At 43.2% G+C, this 17,228-nt stretch overlaps 1 protein-coding gene across 2 annotated transcripts in view; it reads left to right on the top strand.

The window, feature by feature from the left end:
• The first annotated feature begins 4,293 nt into the window (after positions 1-4,293).
• TCP11L1 (t-complex 11, testis-specific-like 1) overlaps positions 4,294-17,228 on the top strand; it is a 38,608-nt gene continuing 25,673 nt past the window's right edge. The window contains exons 1-2 of one of the 2 annotated variants that reach the window (XM_011965564.1): positions 4,294-4,693; positions 7,415-7,601. In XM_011965564.1, coding sequence (XP_011820954.1) covers positions 7,439-7,601 — 163 coding nt within the window. In that variant the 5' untranslated portion in view covers positions 4,294-4,693; positions 7,415-7,438. The remainder of the gene's footprint in view (positions 4,694-7,414; positions 7,602-17,228) is intronic. The other variant, XM_011965566.1, reaches the window with a different exon arrangement.

Genomic DNA, 17,228 nt, shown 5'->3' with positions numbered 1-17,228 from the left:
CTTTGTGTGTCAGAAGCTGAGTATTAATCATATGGTGTATCGCTGTTAAGTACTTAAGTGAGTTGATTTATAATTACTGTGCTCAATGCTTTATAGAACATAATATTTAGATGTTATGACATTGCAGTGTTTGTATAAGAAAGCATTAAACAGTAAAGAAAACGATAATTACATGTTAATAGGAATGAGGTTTGTGTTTTGAAAGGTACTCCCTAAAGATGCAAGATAGAAACTTAGGCTATGATAAAAAGAATTTGCTAATTACCTTAAGTTGTAGACAAATCAGAAATCAGACTGTCCTAATGCTTCCAAAAACACAATTTTTAAAGCTTATTGTGGAAAATTTCAAACATATAAAAGTGGAGAAAATAGAGTAACGAACTCTTGCTTGTACCCATTAACTAACAGTGACAACTGCCAACTCATGGACAGTCTTGTTTAATCTATACCCTGACTCATTCCTCACTCACCCCAGCAAATTTCAGATATCATATTTCAGCTATAAAATGTTGATGTGCATGACAAAAAGGACATTAAAAAAACAACCATGATACCATTGTCATTCACATAAACCTACAACTCCTTAATAACAGGTTTGCAGTTAGTGTTGAAATCTTATGATGATCTCAAATGATTTTGACAGTTTATTCAAATGGAGATTCAAATGTCCATAAATTGCACCTGGTTGATGTGTGTAAGTTTCTCTTTAAAAATCTGTAAGTTCTGGGCCGGGCGCAGTGGCTCAAGCCTGTAATCCCAGCACGTTGGGAGTCCAAGGCGGGCGGGCCACGAGGTCAGGAGATCGAGACCATCCTGGCTAACATGGTGAAACCCCGTCTCTACTAAAAAAAACACACACACAAAAATTAGCTGGGTATGGTGGCACGCACCTGTAGTCCCAGCTACTTGGGAGGCTGAGGCAGGAGAATGGTGTGAACCTGGGAAGCGGAGCTTGCAGTGAGCTGAGATGCACCACTGCACTCCATCCTGGATGATAGAGTGAGACTCCGTCTCAAAAAAAAAAAATCTTTGGCCACTCGCCGTGGCTCATGCCTGTAATCCTAGCACTTTGGGAGGCTGAGATGGACGGATCACGAGGTCAAGAGATCGAGACCATCCTCGCCAACATGGTGAAAGCCTGTCTCTCCTAAAAATACAAAAATTAGTCGGGCGTGGGGGCATGCACCTGTGGTCCCAGCTACTCGGAAGGCTGAGGCAGGAGAATCCCTTGAACCCAGGAGACAGAGGTTGCCGTGAGCCGAGATTGCACCACTGCACTCCAGCCCGGTGACAGAGCAAGACTCTGTCTCAAAAAAAAAAAAGTAAGTTCTCCTTTCTCCTTCCACCCTTCTCATCTCTTTGTCTTTTTGTCTGTCCGTGTGTCTGTCTCTATTGTTAAATAAACTTGGTCAGTTGTTCTTGCGTTTTCCTCAGTCTGAATTTTTCTGATGACAAGTCTGGGCTGTCCTTTATCACGTTCCTTTGTATCCTATAGTTCTCGTAAACTGGGCATTAGAGCTAAAGTTTTTAATACCTTTTTAACTAAGTTAATGATTATGTGGCATGAGTGCACTGTGAAGATATACAGGTGACCTTTCAACACCAGAAATTTGAACTGTGCAGGTCCACTTATACTAGGAATTTTTTTTTTTTTTTTTTTTTTTGAGACGGAGTCTGGCTCTGTTGCCCAGGCTGGAGTGCAGTGGCCGGATCTCAGCTCACTGCAAGCCCCGCCTCCCGGGTTCACGCCATTCTCCTGCCTCAGCCTCCCGAGTAGCTGGGAGTACAGGCGCCCGCCACCTCGCCCGGCTAATTTTTTTTGTATTTTAGTAGAGACGGGGTTTCACCGTGTTAGCCAGGATGGTCTCGATCTCCTGAACTCGTGATCCGCCCGTCTCGGCCTCCCAAAGTGCTGGGATTACAGGCTTGAGCCACCGTGCCCGGCCAAGCCCGGCCATATTAATCTTTTAAGGAAGGTAAGGGAGGTGGTTCTAGCCTGCTTTCCCAGAGAAGCTTTTAAAACTTGTCTGGCATCACGCCCCAGAGTTTTGGATAATAGTTTTCCAATCCCTGCCCCTCAGATTGCAAGTTGTACTCACGGCTGAAAAATATTGGAGACTTTACGGTATGAGTCTAGACTCAGAAGAACTGCATGTTTTCTTTGCAGGTCTTAACAGTTCCATTTAGTTGAGTATCTTAAGGGTTTTTGGTGTTTTTTCCTCCAAAAAAGGGAATCTTCACCTGAGAACTGTTTTTGTCTTTTTCTTTTTTAAAGCAAAAAGACTTTAATATGCAAGTCAGTAAATGGTTTGAGGGTCTGGTATTGCATTCGGCCTTCAATACGGTAGCAATAACTACCCACATGTAATCTATTTAGCAGTGTTTGAAAACAGCAATTTCACTCCAACTGCTTTGTTGTTTTTTTTTTTTTTTTTTTTTTTTAGACATAGTCTCGCTGTGTGGCCCAGGCTGGAGTGCAGTGGCGCGATCTCGGCTCACTGCAAGCTCCGCCTCCCAAGTTCACGCCATTCTCCTGCCTCAGCCTCCCGAGTAGCTGGGAGTACAGGCGCCCGCCACCTCGCCCGGCTAATTTTTTTTTGTATTTTAGTAGAGACGGGGTTTCACCGTGTTAGCCAGGATGGTCTCGATCTCCTGAACTCGTGATCCGCCCGTCTCGGCCTCCCAAAGTGCTGGGATTACAGGCTTGAGCCACCGTGCCCGGCCAAGCCCGGCCATATTAATCTTTTAAGGAAGGTAAGGGAGGTGGTTCTAGCCTGCTTTCCCAGAGAAGCTTTTAAAACTTGTCTGGCATCACGCCCCAGAGTTTTGGATAATAGTTTTCCAATCCCTGCCCCTCAGATTGCAAGTTGTACTCACGGCTGAAAAATATTGGAGACTTTACGGTATGAGTCTAGACTCAGAAGAACTGCATGTTTTCTTTGCAGGTCTTAACAGTTCCATTTAGTTGAGTATCTTAAGGGTTTTTGGTGTTTTTTCCTCCAAAAAAGGGAATCTTCACCTGAGAACTGTTTTTGTCTTTTTCTTTTTTAAAGCAAAAAGACTTTAATATGCAAGTCAGTAAATGGTTTGAGGGTCTGGTATTGCATTCGGCCTTCAATACGGTAGCAATAACTACCCACATGTAATCTATTTAGCAGTGTTTGAAAACAGCAATTTCACTCCAACTGCTTTGTTGTTTTTTTTTTTTTTTTTTTTGAGACGGAGTCTCGGTCTGTCTCCAGGATGGAGTGCAGTGGCGCTATCTCAGCTCACTTTATCCTCCGCCTCCTGGATTCAAGCGATTCTCCTGCCTCAGCCTCCCGAATAGCTGGGACTACAAGCGCGCGCCACCACGCCCAGCTAATTTTCGTATTTTTGGTAGAGACAGGGTTTCACCATGTTGGCCAGGATGGTCTCGATTTCTTGACCTCATGATCCGCCCGCTTCGGCCTCTCAAAGTACTGGGATTACAGGCGTGAGATGCTGCGCCCGGCCCAACTTTTTAAAAAACAGCCAAAATGAGAGAAGGGGAATAAACTTCGTGTAGCTACAAAGAGGATGGCATAATTAAATTTCAAAGAACGGACGGGGAAGGTTTCCGATGCAGTTGCTTCTTATTTCTTCTTTTGACTGACCCGCGCCTTCTCCGCCTCCCTTTCTCCTCGCGTCACCCACCCCAGCGACTGGGACGTGGCCGCGCCCTCCGCCTTTCCGTATGGAAACATGGCGCCTCCCTGCGTGGGGCGGGCTATCCCCAGCTTCGAGCCACAGCCCGCTGAGACTCATCGGCGGGCACTCGGCCGCTCCTCTTACGTTTCCGTACGGAAAAATGGCGCCTCGCTGCGTTGAGCGGGCCACTCTTGGCTCGGAGCCACTGCCCACGGAGCCCCCTCAGCGGTCATCGGCCACGCTTTCCACCGCTCCCTGAGGAAACATGGCGCCGCCCAGCTGCGAGTCACCGCTTACTGAACCCCTTCGGCAAGCAGGGGAAAGAACGGCCTGCCTTTCCGTACGAAGACATGGCGCTGCCCTATATTGGCGCCTCCCGGCCAAGAGCAGTCTCCTCCTTCCTGATGCTGAGAAGCGGCCGCTCTGACCGCTGCCCACCAGAGTCGGGCTGGGAGGACCGCCCGCCGCGTGGCGAGGGATGCGGCCTCGGAGGAGCAGAGGCTGAACCGCCCCAGCCTGCCGCGCATCCCTCCGGCTTCCGCCGCGGCGCCAGCCCGCGCCTGATTCGCGCGGCGGGAGCGGCAGGAGGAAGAACGCCGACTCCGCGGCAGGGTGAGGAGAGCGGGAGCTGGGGCGGAGGCTGGCGGGGCCCGCCTGGGAGGCGCGCGGTCCAAGTCGCAGGCATCTCTTCGTCTCTTCCCGTCGGATCCCGTCCCGGGATGTCGGGGGCAGGCGAGGAAGAGGCGGGGTCCGCGGGCGGGTGGGGCTCACCCCTCAAGGCCGCCCTCTCGGCGCGCCCGCGTCCTCCCTGCTCCCGGCCCTGCCACTCCCTCGCTGGCCCGAACAGCTGTTTACAACGGAATCCGGACGCCGGGCGCGAGTGGAGCTCAGTGCCAGAGGAGGTGATTCCCGGCGCCGGGGACAGAGCCCCTTTCTTTTGCTGAAAGACCCTTTCTGCTGGGGAGCCTCTTGTGTCCAGCCTAGGCCCGCGTGCAGCCCCGACGGATGACCGTCTTCTTGGCAAGTGCGAGGATCCTCCTCCCCTCGGCTCTCTTTTTAGACACAGTGGGGGTTGAATGGATGCGCGCGATATAAGCAAATTAAATGGTTCCTGGCCACATCCTAGAGCCCTTTAATTAGAGTTACCATTTGTAGAAGGCCTGCCGTGTGCCAGCCTCTGCCGTGCACGATCCCTCGTTTCATCTCCCCCCCAAACCAAGCAGGTAGGTAGCTGTATTTTACAGAGGAGGAAACTGAAGTTACTCAGCTAGTAAAGAGTCAGAATTGGGGCCCAGGTGTGTGTGAAACCAACGCCCACCCCTCCCACATACAATGACATCACAGAAATGACGTAGGGATTCATCTCTGTCAACAGATACTTGTGGGTGTCTATTTGGGGAATATACGGATGGAGCATAAGTGGGGAATATGACTTTTCCTGGCTCGTAAGAAGTTCGAAATCTAGGTGGAGAATTTTAAAATAAAAACTAGCACTTTTACCATCTGGCCCCATCGCATCTTTCCATTATCACTAGCCACTTCCTTTTCTGATTTTCTTGTGCCTTGGCTTCTGTCCTCTGAGTGAAATGCCCTTCTTTTCACCTCCTCTCCCCCTCCAGACATGTTTTAACTAGGTGAAATCCTACTCCTTTTAAAGATCACTGTAAATGTCATCTTTTCTGGGAAGGTTTTCTCAATCTCCTTCCAGGCGGAGTTAGTTTCTTCCTCTGCTATATTCCCTGGGCAATTTCATAATGCCACTAAGGCTTAAGTTTCATTATGGCTCCTTGTAAGCCTGTCTGCCTCCCCCTCTAGACTATGTATTTGCATCTTTCTATTTAAATAAGCACACTTTGAATTGAATTTAAGGCAGTGACAAATGCTAAATGTCGACTAGCCAGCCCTGCAGGAGTTGAGAAAGGTGCAATCACTGGTGAGGTCCGGGAAGTGTCCTGGGAAGAGATAGGACCTGGACTCAATCATAAAAGGATGGGGTTAGTTTACTAAGCTGATTAGAGACCTAGAAATCCTGCCTTTCCTCCTCACCGCACAGAATGAATTACTTCATCCCTCCTGGGCTCCTTCTCAGCATGTGAAGAGGATAAAATTAGAAGCGTTTTGTTTGTCCTTTCTCATAGAATATGCTGGTAATGTTATGCTTTGGATATTGGAGCATTTCCTGACCCTAATAGGATTCAGGATACAGAGGAGATGGGTATCTCCAGTGGGGTGTTGGAAGCTAAAATGAGACTAGAAAGGGGAAATATATGAAAACAACCTTCATATTAATACAGGTCTGGGTCAGGCACAGTGGCTCACGCCTATAATCCCAGCATTTTGGGAGGCTGAGGCAGGCGGATCACTAGAGGTTAGGAGTTAGACACGAGCCTGGCCAACATAGTGAAACCCCATCTCTACTAAAAATACAAAAATTAGCAAGGCGTGTGGCGGGTTCCTGTAATCCCAGCTACTGGGGAGGCTGAGGCAGAAGAATCCCTTGAACCCAGGAGGCAGAGGTTACAGTGAGCTGAGTCGAGATGGCGCCACTGCACTTCAATCTGGGCAACAGTGCAAGAGTCTGTCTCAAAAATCTATAAAAAAAAAAAAAAAAAAAAAAAAAGCAGGCCTGAATATTTCAATTCCAGTAACTTCATTCTGTTTAATGGAGTTCTCTGAAATTTCACATAATTCTATCAGGTGATTCTTCACCTCTCTAATATGCGGAACACAGTCTGCCAAACTCCCTAAATCAGTTGACATTTCTTTTGATCACTTGATTGTGTTCCCTGTGTGTAAGAAAGTCTAATTGACTTTCTTAGTGCTTATGAAAATGTTTTGTGATCTTCAAGTGCTGATGTTACAAATGTTGATTATTTTCAGCAAATGCAGAAACATTGTGTCTTTATTCTCTCCCAGAAACACCCTAGGAAAAGGGAGAGGGGAGGAATTGACTAAAACTTTCACTGTAATTAAAACAGGCCTTTTTTTTTTTTTTTTTTTTTTGGAGACGGAGTCTTGCTCTGTCGCCCAGGCTGGAGTGCAAAACAAAACAAAACAAAAAATTAGCTGGGCGTGGTGACACACACCAGTAATCTCAGCTACTTGGGAGGCTGAGGCAGGAGAATTGTTTAAACCTAACAGGCGGAGGTTGCAGTGAGCCGGGAATGCTCAGTTGCACTCCAGCCTGGGCAACGAGAGCAAAACTCCATCTCAAAAATAAATAAATAAATAAAATAAAAAAAATTCTAGTTTCTATCATCTCTAGGTATCTTATTCACGTGATAATATCAAGGAATCAGCCCTTTAGCCCAGTATATTCACTTGTAAGCCCGATTAAAAACATTATTTCCAAAGAGTTTACCAATCTGCTCTTAGGAATGAAAGTAAAGAATTTAAGATTGAATCACTGATTAAAATAGTAGCAGCAGGCAGTTTAAAGTGTGTCTTCTAATAGTTTAAGGCCCTGTATTCCTGTAACATGCTACTCAGGAGTAGGACAAAGATATTCCAACTAACTGCTACCTGAGATCCAGAAATCTGGTAAATTACAAATGTCATTTTACAAGTATCTGTTTAGTCATTGAAGTGGAGTATTATAGCTGGATAAGATCTTAGCAAGCTCATTTATTCTACAAACAAGAAAACTGAAACCCAAAGAGATTAAATGATTTGCCCTGAGTCACATTGCTAGTTGGTGACAGAGCTAGAGTACTTTTAGTTCTTTTTTTGTGTTTTTCTTTCCTAGGAAAGTGGATAAACTTAATTGAGAATGTCTGAAAACCTTGACAAGTCCAATGTAAATGAAGCAGGAAAATCAAAATCCAATGATTCTGAGCAAGGCCTCGAAGATGCTGTGGAAGGTGCCGATGAAGCCTTACAGAAAGCAATAAAGTCAGACTCCTCCAGCCCCCAAAGAGTGCAAAGACCTCACTGTAAGCAAATTTGACTTTGATTAGATGCAATATTGTCATTGTTTTCAGGTGACAGTTTTATGAGGCCTCCTTGTGCATGTGGCCGTGAGCTAGGTTCGCATTTAGGAATGATAGCAGTTCCTCAGCTGGCAGCCTAGCTACTTGTGGATTTTCAATTGCATGGGAAATTAACATTTTAGAATAATGTCCAGTATGTGCCTGTCTTTCTCCAGCCTCAGTGACACTCCAGTCTCTGAAGTGCTCTAAGAAATAGGAGGGTGGAGTACAAATTGCCGCCCTTATTGAAAGGGTGTTTGAAAAGTCTGAGGCTAATTCCTGCCAGGACTGTGCTTGTGCAGGTTAAAAAAAAATGTGAGTAAGTTCACCACACCCTAATTCTCTGCCTGAAGGCTTAGTTCCCACAAGCTTGAGGGAATTCAGTTTGCTGAATGTGTGTGGTGAAGTCATTTCAGATCCCTGGCAAGGAGCAAGCCTCTTAAATGAAAGGGTGGCAGTATCTTCAGGCATTCCCAGTGGTTGCCTCAATTCATGTCTTTTATGAAGAGTACCTCAAGCATTTTGAAGTGAGTCCAAAAATGCAAGTTTTTAAGAGGGAACGTCATAGTCTAGCAATGTCGGTATTGATGTTATCCCTTTAAATTGTAGATGATCAGTAGTTGTACATATTTGGAAAAAGTACAGACATTTTTGGGTTTTGGGGTGTGTTTCTTCTAAAATGATCAAAGCCCTTCCCAGGCAATTTATTAGTCAACATGGTATTCTTCTAGCAAACATTAATGGACCCTATTTTATTCTGATTTATTATCACATAGATTTTAATAAATCAACTATTAGGTCAAATTGTGTCCAAGGAAACATGTTGTTACTAGCACAGTCTATCGTGCATTTGGTAGGCCTGTCTCCAATGTGTGTAGTCAGAAAACTTCTGTTTTCCTGTCTTTAAAATGAGGAAAGTACAATATTTCTTAGGGTAGCGGTAAAGATTAAATGAATTCCTGTAAGGCAGTTAGAACAGTGCTTTGCAAGTAATAAATGCTTAATAAACATTAGTTGTTGTTACTATTATTGCTACTAACATGTCATCTATTGCATTTAAAGATGCCAGGATTAGCCAGGCATAGTGGCTCATACCTGTAATACCAGCACTTTGGGAGGCTGAGGCAGGAGGATCACTTGAGTCCAGGAGTTCAAGACCAGCCTGGGCAACATAATGAGACCTCATCTCTACAAAAAATAAAAATTAGCTAGGCATGGTGGCACATGCCTATAGTCCCAGCTGCTTGTGGGGCTGAGACAGGAGGATCCCTTGAACCTGGGAGGTGGAGGCTGCAGTGAGCTGAAATTGTGCCACTGCACTTCAGTCTGGGTGACAAAGTGAGACCTTGTCTTAAAAAAAAAAAAATTAGCTGAGCATGGTGGTACATGGCTGTAGTCGCAGCTGCTTGGGAAGCTGGGACAGGAGGATCACTTGAGCTGGGGAGGTCAAGGCTGCAGTGAGCTGTGATCATGTCACCGTACTCCAGCCTGGATGAGAGAGTAAGACAAACCTCTCTCAAAAAAATAAAAATAAAAAAAAAAAGAGACCAGGATTGATTGCTGTAATGTAGATGTATATGGCTAATGTGATAGCTTTACAATCTATAGTTTCTGCTAAAGAACTTTTGGTTTAGGTCTTCAGTCACTCTTTATTGGTCTGTTGGTTGTTGGGACGGCCAGACCTAACGTGGGGGTGACGAAGTCCAGTGGAGTCAAAGGAATGAGAAAAGACAAGTTTAAGAGTGCATAAAGTGGGTCTAGGGGGCTGATGCTAGTATGGAGGCTGCTAAGGCCCCAAGCTCTAGAAGCCCACGCTATTTATTGGTAATCAAACAAAGAAGCGGGGGGGGGGTGAGGATGTGGGGATTGAAAGAAAGCAGTGTATCAAGCGCATGATCTACAGCTGTGACAGTTTGGCATTTTCTTTGAAGCGTATGGAACATGTTCCGCTACTTGAGATAATGGGAAACATGTTCTTCTAGTTTAAGATACAATCGATATATGAGCCTAGGAGTGCTAGAAGCAAGGAGCCAGCAAGTCTAGACACATTTCAGAGGCCATGAGGGGTTTTGTGCCCTGAGCCCTGGATTCCATTCAAGCCACGAGGGTTTTTATGCCCTGGGCTTAGATTATGGTGCAGCAGGGCAGCCTTCCACCCTTTAGCACAGAGCTTGGTGTTCCCAAGGCCACGAGGGGTTTTAGACCCTGGACCCCGGACATGTTCCAAGACTCTTTTACATTATGTCAGACATGCAAGCCCTGCCTCAGTTTCTCCCAACAGTTGGTTGATTGGTTTTAATTTTTTTAAATAATTTTAACTTTTATAGGTTCAGCCATTCTTTGGTTGATGGCTTCACCTTTGGCATCCTGTCAGTCTGATGGCGTGATTCCAAATTAATGTCAAACCAGTACTAAGCTACATTATCTGAAATTGTGTATAGTTATGCCCTTAAGGCAAAACTACTCATCCTGGGACCTATGATCAAGATTTAGGGGATCTAGTAATAGCCAAAAAAGTACATCAACATTTGTTTTGATATGCGTGTTTTTAGAAATAAGGTCATGGAAGCTTTCATTAAGTTCTCTTAGTGGTCTGTACCAAAATAAGGTTTAAAATCAATGCCCTAAGATATTCCTTTTGTCTGACTTCCTATTTCTCCTGTAGTATTAGGTAGGTACAGGGCTATAAACCCAAAAGATAAAGCTAAGACCCCATTATTTGGGGATCAGGTAAGGAAGCATTATTGAACACACAGAGCATAAATAAGGATTTACAAACTATGGAATTAATAGTTTGCAGACATTTCCCCCAAACTCTGTAAATGTGTAGCTACTGAGTTTAACTCTAAAATCACATTTGGAATTCTGCAAATTAAAATGTAAGTAGCAAAAAGAGAACATTTATTGTTTTAAATTATAACACAGAATAATACTTTAAGAGTAGAATTGCTAGGCCAGGCGCGGTGGCTTATGTCTATAAGTACTTTGGGAGGCTGAGACGGGTGAATCACCTGAGGTCAGGAGTTCAAGAGCAGCCTGGCCAACATGGCGAAACCCTGTTTCTACTAAAAATACAAAAATTAGCCGGGAGTGGTGGTGCGTGCCTGTAATCCCAGCTACTTGGTAGGCTGAGGCAGGAGAATTGCTTGAACCTGGGAAGCAGAGGTTGCTGTGAACTGAGATTGTGCCATTGCATTCCAGCCTGGGTGACAAGAGGGAAACTATCTCAAGAAAAAGAAAAAAAAAGAGTGGAATTGCTGATGTAACTGATGCAGAACATCGAAAAAGGAAAAATGGCTGGCTTGTAAAAAGTTGATTGGTACTGATTTGAGGTGGTGATTTGATTGTAAAAGATTATCTGTTCTTTAAACAGAGATCCTTTAAACAGAGTAAGGATCAGTCAACTGTAACTTAACAATGTTTTCTCTAAGATCTTCTACTATTTATACTTTAATGTTCTTCTCACAAAATACCCTCTGTTCTAACATTTAACTACCTAGTTGACCAGTAAAAGATGCTATATTCAGATGACAAACATCAATTGTTATTCCAGTTAATATCTCCCACTTAGGACCTTCATTTATGAAATCGGGTCCTTGTGAATTTAATTAGTAGATCCCAGTCATCTTTAGATGAATAGGTGACATGAGAACTTACATTTCTAAAGCTCATGACTAGCCTTTGAATTATGGTGTTTCCATATTCAATCAGTCAAATATTTGTTGAGTGCATACTGTATGTCAGGGATCCAGCAGTGAACCAGGCACAGATTCTCTGTCCTCATGGAGCTTGCAGGCTAGTGAGGAAGACAAATTAACAAGCAGTTTCCATCAACATAATAAGTACTATGGGTAACCTTTACCCTGGCTTTACTGTACTCATTCTATAGTAGCTGTTTGAGTGACAGTTGCCGTCTTGCCCTCCATAAATGTCCATCCACTTATGTGACTAACAGCATCTTTTCAGAGTGTAGAGACATCTCAGGATACCTTTGTAAAGAAAGAGAGTTACAACCATTCTAAATTAGAACTTCATTTTATTTTGGAATCTGTCTGCCAGCCTCTCAAAAGTCATGTTTAAACTAACATGGTTTTCAGTTTCTCTAACAGGGCATCAGTGGGCAAATGCTGTAACAAAATAACAGAATTTAGCAACAACTTTAGCTTTGTGTCATATAAAATAAACTCCCGGGTAAGTTACATGTAACTTTACTTTTTTTTTTTTTTTTTTTTTTAAGACCAGATTGCTCTATGTTGCCCAGGCTGGCCTTGAACTCCTGGGCTCAAGTGATTCATCCACCTCAGCCTCCCTAGTAGCTGAGACTACAAGTGTGCACCACCATGTCTGAGTTGACCTTACCATTTTTTCATGGCTCTTATTACAACTCAGGTTCTCTTCACAAATTGAGGTGAAGACATGTTGTCCACCAAATTGCATCTTTATGCAATTTTATGCAATCTTTACCAAGTTTTCATTTATGAAATTGGTAAATTTGAGAACTCTCACAAAACAAAATCCCCACAACCCTATAATTTGTATGCAATGAATAATTCCTCTATATGTACATGGGTAATATGTCCTGATCATATCTTAGAACTGTAGCTTTTATCTTTCATGGTCAGATACCTGTCATTGATAAGTTTGATTTTAAGTAGTCTCTAACATGGACAGTTCCTGAAAATTTTCTTCTTCCTGGATGGTGAGGTTCTTAGTACTTGGTGCAAGCTGTTTTGTTCCAAGTATGCCCAAAACACTGAGAATGCACTTGTTTAAAATTTGGAGGATTCTTATATTTCATAGCACACCCTTAAGTCTCTTCTTTTTGCATATGGAGAAACACAGACCCTGCAAGATTTAAGTGACTTGTTCAAGGTCATACTCAACAGAGTCTAGAGGAAGAGAAATTTCTTACTGATTTGCCCCAACCACTGTGTTTCATGACTAGGCAGCAAAGTAATGGTGCCTATTATTACCCAGATGACTAAAATTATTGGGAAATAACAAATCCGGCCAGGCACGGTGGCTCATGCCTGTAATCGCAGCACTTTGGGAGGCCAAGGCAGGTGGATCACAAGGTCAAGAGATTGAGACCATACTGGCCAACGTGGTGAAACCCCGTCTCTACTAAAAATACAAAAATTAGCTGGGTGTGGTGGCATGCACCTGTAGTCCCAGCTACTTGGGAGGCTGAGGCAGGAGAGTCACTTGAACCCGGAAGGCGGAGGTTGCAGTGAGCCGAGATCGTGCCACTGCACTCCAGCCTGGGTGACAGAGCAAGACCCCGTCTCAAAAAAAAAAAAAAAAAAAATTCACCGAGAGGACTTGATGTGTTTCTGTTATTTTCGTAAATTTCAGTTGATAAGACATTTATTATTTTTTGCAAAAGCAAAGTTAAAAACTTGGAAGTCCTAATATTAATCTGAGTTTCTTCTTAAGGGGTAAGAACTTGGTGGAGTTTAATAACACCTGATGCTTGATAATAATACCTGATGCTTGATATTGACGTACCCACAGTGGAAGTTTCATTTTCTGATAACTGGTAACAGAAATAATTTAAAAATAAGCATATATTTATACATATGTATACATACAGCAAATCCCTACTGAGCCAGGCGTGCTCCTATAGCCCCAGCTACTCGGGAGGTTGAGGCCACAGTGAGCTATGATCACTCTTGAGTTTGGGCAACAGAATAAGACCCTGTTTCAAAAAACAAACAACAAAAAAAAAAACCTTTTTATTTTCTTAATAGAGTCTGTCATGGAGTGTACACTTTAAATTTTGATAAAATCCAAATTATCCATTTTTTATTTTGTAGGCTGAGCTTTTTGTATCCTATCTAAGAAATCTTTACCTAATCCAAGATCACAAAGATTTTTGTCTGTGATTCTTTCGTTTTTCTTTTTGAGACAAGGTCTCTATCTGTCACCTAAGCTGGAGTGCTGTGGCGGGATCATGGCTCACTGCAACTTCCGCCTCCTGGGCTTAAGCCGTCTTCCCGCCTCAGCCTCCTGAGTAGCTGAGACTACAGGCGCATGCCACCACACCTGGCTAATTTTTGTATTTTTTGTAGAGATGGGGTTTCACCATGTTGCCCAGGCTGTTCTCAAACTCCTGGCCTCAAGCAGTTTTTGCGCCTTGGCCTCCCAAAGGGCTGGGATTACAGGCATGAGTCACCTTGCCCGGCTCTGCAATCCATTTTGAGTTCCTTTTTGTTTACCATGTGAGAGAAGGATCTAGAGTAATTAATTTTTTTTTTCTTTTTGAGATGGAGTCTTGCTTGGATATTTATTATATTTAGCAATATCCACAAAGCCAGATGGAGTGCAGTGGTGTGATCTCAGCTTGCTGCAAGCTTGGCCTCCTGGGTTCACACCATTCTCTTGCCTCAGCCACCCGAGTAGCTGGGACTACAGGCACCCGCCACCATGCCTGGCTAATTTTTTGTATTTGTAGTAGAGACAGGGTTTCATCATGTTAGCCAGGATGGTCTCGATCTCCTGACCTCGTGATCTGCCTGCCTCGGCCTCTCAAAGTGCTGGGATTACAGGCGTGATAGAGTAATTCTTTTACATATAGATGCTTAATTGTTGTAGCACAATTTGATTGAGACAGAGTATTGCTCTATCACCCAGACTGGAGGGCAGTGGCACAATCTTGGCTCACTGCAACCTCTGTCTCCTGGGCTTAAATGATTTTTAGTAGAGACAGGGTTTTACCATGTTGTCCAGGCTGGTCTCGAACTCCTGGCCTCAAGCAATCAACCTGCTTCAGCCTCCCAAAGTACATGAGCCACCATGCCCAGCCTATCTTTGTCTGTTGACCACATATATACATATGTGTGTGTGTATATCAGTCTATTTCTGGATATTCTGCCCTGAATTTCTATATATCCTTATGCTAAAAATACACTGTCTTGATTATTATAGTTTTATAATAAGTCTTGAAATCAGTGTCAGTCCTCTAACTTTATTTTTCTTGTTCAAAATAGTTTTGGCTTTTCGAGGTCTTTTGTGTTTCCATATAAATTTTAGAATTAGTTTGTCAGTTTCAACAAAAAAGCCTTCTGATTGGGATTGCATTTAACCAATAGATTGATTTGGGGAAAATTGACATCTTAATAATATACACATAGAGGGGAACAACAGACGCTGGTGTCTACTGGAGAGTGGGAGAAGGGAGAGGATCAAGAAAAATAATGAGGACTAGACTTAATAACTGGGTGACAAAATAATCTCCATAACAAGCCCCCGTGACACGAGATTACCTGTGTAACAAATCTGCACGTGTACCCCTGAACTTAAAAGTTAAAAAAAAAATTTTTTTAATTGAAAAGATATATTGGGCTTTGATTTTGAATATTTATTATGTTTTAGCAATATCCACAAAACCAGATTTATTTATTCTGTATTCTTATTCATATTCTCTGGAAATGCTGAGAATGTTGTGAGGAAGAATTTTGAGTTTTCCCAACTTCCCCTTGTGACCAAATAAAGATTTTTACCAGACAGGGTATGACCAGCTCTTTCATTTGGTTCCTTTTTTTTTTTTTTCCTTTCTTTGATGAGCAAAATAAAAAAGAAGGAAAATAACTTTTCACCAGCCTAAGAAGATCTTTTATAACAAACCTGGGCAAACCAGTGACGTTACTTATCTAATTTTAAGGCCAGATGTTATCACTATCACATAAAATTAATATATTAATCTTCTAGGCAAGTACTTCTCAAAACTGTGGTGTCTCAAAACTGTGGTGTTTGGAGCCATCAGCATCAACTGGAGACTTGTTAGAAACACAGATTCTAGGTCGGGTGCTGTGGCTTATACCTGTAATGCCAGCACTTTGGGAGGTCGAGGCAGGTGGATCACTTACTTAAGCTCAGGAGTTTGAGACCAGCCTGGGCAACATGACGAAACTTGTCTCTAAAAAATACAAAAAATAACCAGACGTGCCTATAGTCCCAGCTACTCGGGAGGCTGAGGTGGGAAGATGGCTTGAACATGACAGGTTGAGGCTGGGGTGAGCCATGATTGTGTGACTGCATTCCTGCTGGTGAGAGAGTAAGATCCTGTATCTCAAAAAAAATAGAAAAATAAAAAAATGCAGATTCTTTGGCCCTGCTCCAGACCTGCTAAATCAGAAACCCTGAGAAGTGGGCCCAGCATTCTGTTTTCACAAGTCCTCCCTCTGACTCCAGTATAGGCTAAAGGTTGAGAATTGCTATCAGAGACTTTTTTTTTTTTTAATTTTTTTTTGAAACAGAGTCTTGCTCTGTCACCTAGGCTGGAGTGCAATGGTGTGATCTCCACCCATTGCAACCTCTACCTCCCAGGTTCAAGCGATCCTTTCGCCTCAGCCTCCCAAAGAGCTGGGATTACAGGTGTGCACCACCATGCCCTGCTAATTTTTGTATTTTTAGTAGAGACGATGTTTTCCCATGTTGGCCAGTTGGGTCTCGAACTCCAGACCTCAGGTGGTCCACCTGCCTCGACCTCCCAAAGTGCTGGGATTACAGGCATGAGCCTGGCCTTATCATAGGCTTTTAAGAGTAAGAATTCCCCTTTGTTCCTTGGTTTAGAACCTTCTTTTTGAACGATCAGTCTTAAGCTTTATCAAAAGAGAGAAGATGGACACAAATTTTGAGGCCGTTGCAGCAGTCGATACAGAGGTAAAATCTACAGGACGTGGATAAAAGAGCAGGGGAAAGAGAGAAATCAGAGATGGCTCTTTTTCAAAGTTTTTGGTTAACTGGATCAGCATTCTAGAAAATTCTTGTGTCACACATCTTTTGATCTGTCCATTGACCACTGCAGAGCTGTCATATTCTGTCACAGTATCCTGTACAAGATAGTGGTTTTAGCATTGTTTAAACAGCACCGTCGGCACCCTAAAGGACTTGATGCTATTTTAATTTTTTACAACTTTTTATTTTTATTTTTTTTGAGACAGAGTCTTGCTCTGTTGCCCAGGCTTGAGTGCAGTGACATGATCATAGCTCACTGCAGGTTCAAGTGCTCCTCCAGCCTCAACTTCCTGAGTAGCTGGGACTACAGGCATGCACCACCATGCCCGGTTAGTTTTACATTTTTTTTTGTAGAGACAAGGTCTCACTATGGTGCCCAGGCTGGTCTCCAACTCCTGGCCTCAAATGATCCTCTTGCCTCGGCCTCCCAAAGTGCTAGCATTACAAGTGTGAACCACTGTGATTGATGCCTTGATGCTATGTTAATTTGGGGAGATTCATTTGTGGCAGTGTTAGTGGTAGTGCAAAAGTAAACTGCTAATGGGAGCAAAAGAGAAGATCTTAAATCTGGTGTCTTTTTTTTTTTTTTTTTTTTTTCTAGGGTAGACAGGAGGCAGAAAGATTAGAAAATAAACCCTCAGCTTATGGGACAGATGATCATCTGTAACTTAAGTTTTCCTAAGTTTCAATTTACTGTAATTATTTTCATTTGACCAGTCTTAGTGAAAACCAGATGTTTTGAGTATTAATAGATGATCTCTGCTTTTAGGATTCAAGGGTTAAAAAATGAATATGAAGTAACATTCTGTTGCTGTTTGAAAATGCCAGAACAAACTTTTTTTTTTTTTTTTT

The sequence above is a fragment of the Mandrillus leucophaeus genome, unplaced genomic scaffold (assembly GCF_000951045.1).
Source record: "Mandrillus leucophaeus isolate KB7577 unplaced genomic scaffold, Mleu.le_1.0 Scaffold73, whole genome shotgun sequence".
Classification (NCBI taxonomy): Eukaryota; Metazoa; Chordata; class Mammalia; order Primates; family Cercopithecidae; genus Mandrillus; species Mandrillus leucophaeus.
The sequence above is the reverse complement of the archived record's forward strand: the minus strand, read 5'-3'. Positions and strand labels throughout refer to the sequence as shown.